Source organism: Lolium perenne, chromosome 4 (genome assembly GCF_019359855.2).
Source record: "Lolium perenne isolate Kyuss_39 chromosome 4, Kyuss_2.0, whole genome shotgun sequence".
Lineage (NCBI taxonomy): Eukaryota > Viridiplantae > Streptophyta > Magnoliopsida > Poales > Poaceae > Lolium > Lolium perenne.
This window is the reverse complement of record NC_067247.2, coordinates 251,151,069-251,153,606: the sequence shown is the minus strand read 5'-3', so window position 1 is coordinate 251,153,606 and position 2,538 is coordinate 251,151,069. Positions and strand designations below refer to the sequence as shown.

Below are 2,538 nucleotides of genomic sequence, written 5' to 3'. Positions count from 1 at the left end.
ATGGCACAGGATTTGGCCGTGCTACCCGAAGACGTCCTCGTCGAGGTCCTCCGGCGTCTGCCGCCGCACACCATTGCCGCGTCCCGGTGGGTCTGCAAGGCGTGGCGGGACGCCGTCGACGCCCGCCTGCGCAGCCACCTGCTCTCGCACTCGGTAGGCGGAATCTTCATCAACTACAGAAAACATGACATGTCGGAGTTCTTCTCCCGCCCCTCCACGGGCCCGGCGATCTGGGGAGGGCTCGACTTCCTGCCCTGCAAGGGCGTGAAGGTTACGGACCACTGCAACGGCCTCGTGCTCTGCCTCGACTGGATCCATGGGGGACACCAGTACGTCGTGAACCCAGCCACGCAGCGGTGGGCGCGTCTACCCGAACGCCCACTGCTGTCCATGCTGGAATTCAGCCAGACCGCCTGCCTTGTGTTCGACCACGCCGTGTCGCCACACTACGAGGTTTATCTGATCCCACGCGTGCCATACGGCAAATAGAACGGCAAGGCGTTGCGTGAAACGGAGTGGCCTCCCGCGTCGCTTGTGATGCATGTGTTCGCGTCGATGACTGGGCGGTGGGACAAGAAGACGTTTCTCCGGGAAGGGAAGGTCGTTGACGACATGGCTTCGAGTCCTCGTTCCCGGCACGACGAATATTGTGCCGTCCACTGGCGAGGCGCGCTCTACATACATGTTCAATGTGGCTTTGTTATGAGGTGCGTAAAACTTCTTGGCCATCATATTCTACCTTTCAAGGTTGATTAATTTCTCATGATGGTTATTAATTTTTTTTTGAAAAGAGGGCAAAAGCCTTACCCTATTTCATTAACAAGGAGAAGTTTTACAAATTAACCGGTTACAACCCATGCCCCAACAAAAGGAAAGTCTACTCTCGCGGCATCAAGTTACCCATACATTTATCACCCTCTAGGATCCAAAGCTTAGCCTCGCCCTTAATCTTTTGGAGAGTCACCGAGGGTGGAGCATACTTTGTTGAAAACCCGGCCATTTCTCTCGTCCCAAATCTCCCAAGACACAAGAAGAGCAAGGGAAGCCAAGTATTTCCGCTTCGTCATCAACTCACCATAGTCCACCAAGAATGAAGAGGTGTAGAAGGCCACTCATGGAGGTCAAGGTGTTGGAAGCCAATCCACTCCTTGAGGAGCTCCCAAAGGCGAATGGTGAAGCGACAATTGACAAGAAGATGGTCCACAGACTCCAAAGCCCGGTTACATAGCTTACAATTCCGGCCATTAGGCCACCCTCTTTTCTCCAGCCGATCATTTGTCCAAAGCCTATTTTGTAGCGCAAGCCACATAAAGAACTTGATCTTAGGTGGGACCCAAAACTTCCACACCGAGTGACAAGGTATTAACTTGTCAATGCCTACGGGTTGTAGACTAGGATTTAGTTGGAAGTAGAAGGGAAGTAGATCTCGAAGGTTTCAGCCGAAAAGTACTCGACGATTATGAAACTAGGGTTTGAGAAACAATGATTCGATGCTTTCTTTGTCCCTCGACTCCCCCTTATATAGGAGGCGGAGCCGAGGAATTCGTATTGTACAAGTTACAGAGTCCGGGAAGGTTTCTAACTCATCCCGCAAGATTACAAATAATGCTTCCTATTACAACTCTAGCTTTCCCTAATAATATCTTGGGCTTCCGAATCTTCTTATTCTTCGAGTAGTGGGCCTTCAGTAAACCCCGGGTACTATCTTCGGCAGGCCCATTGGGGATGCCTATGTCAGTAGCCCCCAAGATTTTGCTTGAATCGTAGAGTCAGGGAAAATCTTCACTGTTTATTTTTACTCGACAACTTAAAACTTTTCTATATTTCTTCACATAAATTTCTATATTGTACATGGATAATGGTAGTTGGGGCTAGTTCATCTGACGGATCAGGTACTAGTTAACTGCTCTAGTGGCAATCCGCAAAAACCTACTTCAAGATCACGTCCCTGGACATGATCTCGGGATACTGGTGTAAACTTCGACAGGTGCCGCTTAAGGTCTTACCATTCTGTCGAGTCCCAGTCATATTTATCGGGTACCTAACGCGTCCGTTAGGATTTTTCTTCGTATCTGTTGATACGGATAAAAAGTAGCAAACCGACGTCAGAGACGGCGCCACGCCTCACAGAACGGATCTGGGGTCTTACCTTCGCAAAGTTTTGCGGCATTCAGAAATTGATCGCAACTTTGGCGTTCTGAGAATATATTGTCGAGTGCTTATTCGGCTGTTGGAATGGCACATTTTATTGAGTCAAAGATGACTTATATTGCTCTCCCGATGGGAGTATATGCAGAGTTATTTATAACTCGAAATATACTCTTTTCCTCTTCTATCTTTCTTCTTTTCATTCATTCTTTCTTTTTTATAATTTCATCGGGCACACGAACAGCGTTCCCGATAGGAGTAGCCCCCGAGGCTACAGCCAAGGACTTGTGCTTGGGTGTAGGCTCCACACCTTATGCTGCTATATTTTCTTTCTCTCCCGAAGTTTTATAATTTCTCGGGTGCGCGAACAGCGCTCCCGATGGGAGTAGC

At 49.1% G+C, this 2,538-nt stretch overlaps 1 protein-coding gene across 1 annotated transcript; it reads left to right on the top strand.

The window, feature by feature from the left end:
• LOC139839327 (F-box protein At3g07870-like) lies at nt 1-489 on the top strand. The gene has a single exon (XM_071829376.1). It carries the CDS (start codon nt 1-3, stop codon nt 487-489), a length of 489 nt encoding a protein of 162 aa, XP_071685477.1.
• The last annotated feature ends 2,049 nt before the right edge of the window (nt 490-2,538 follow it).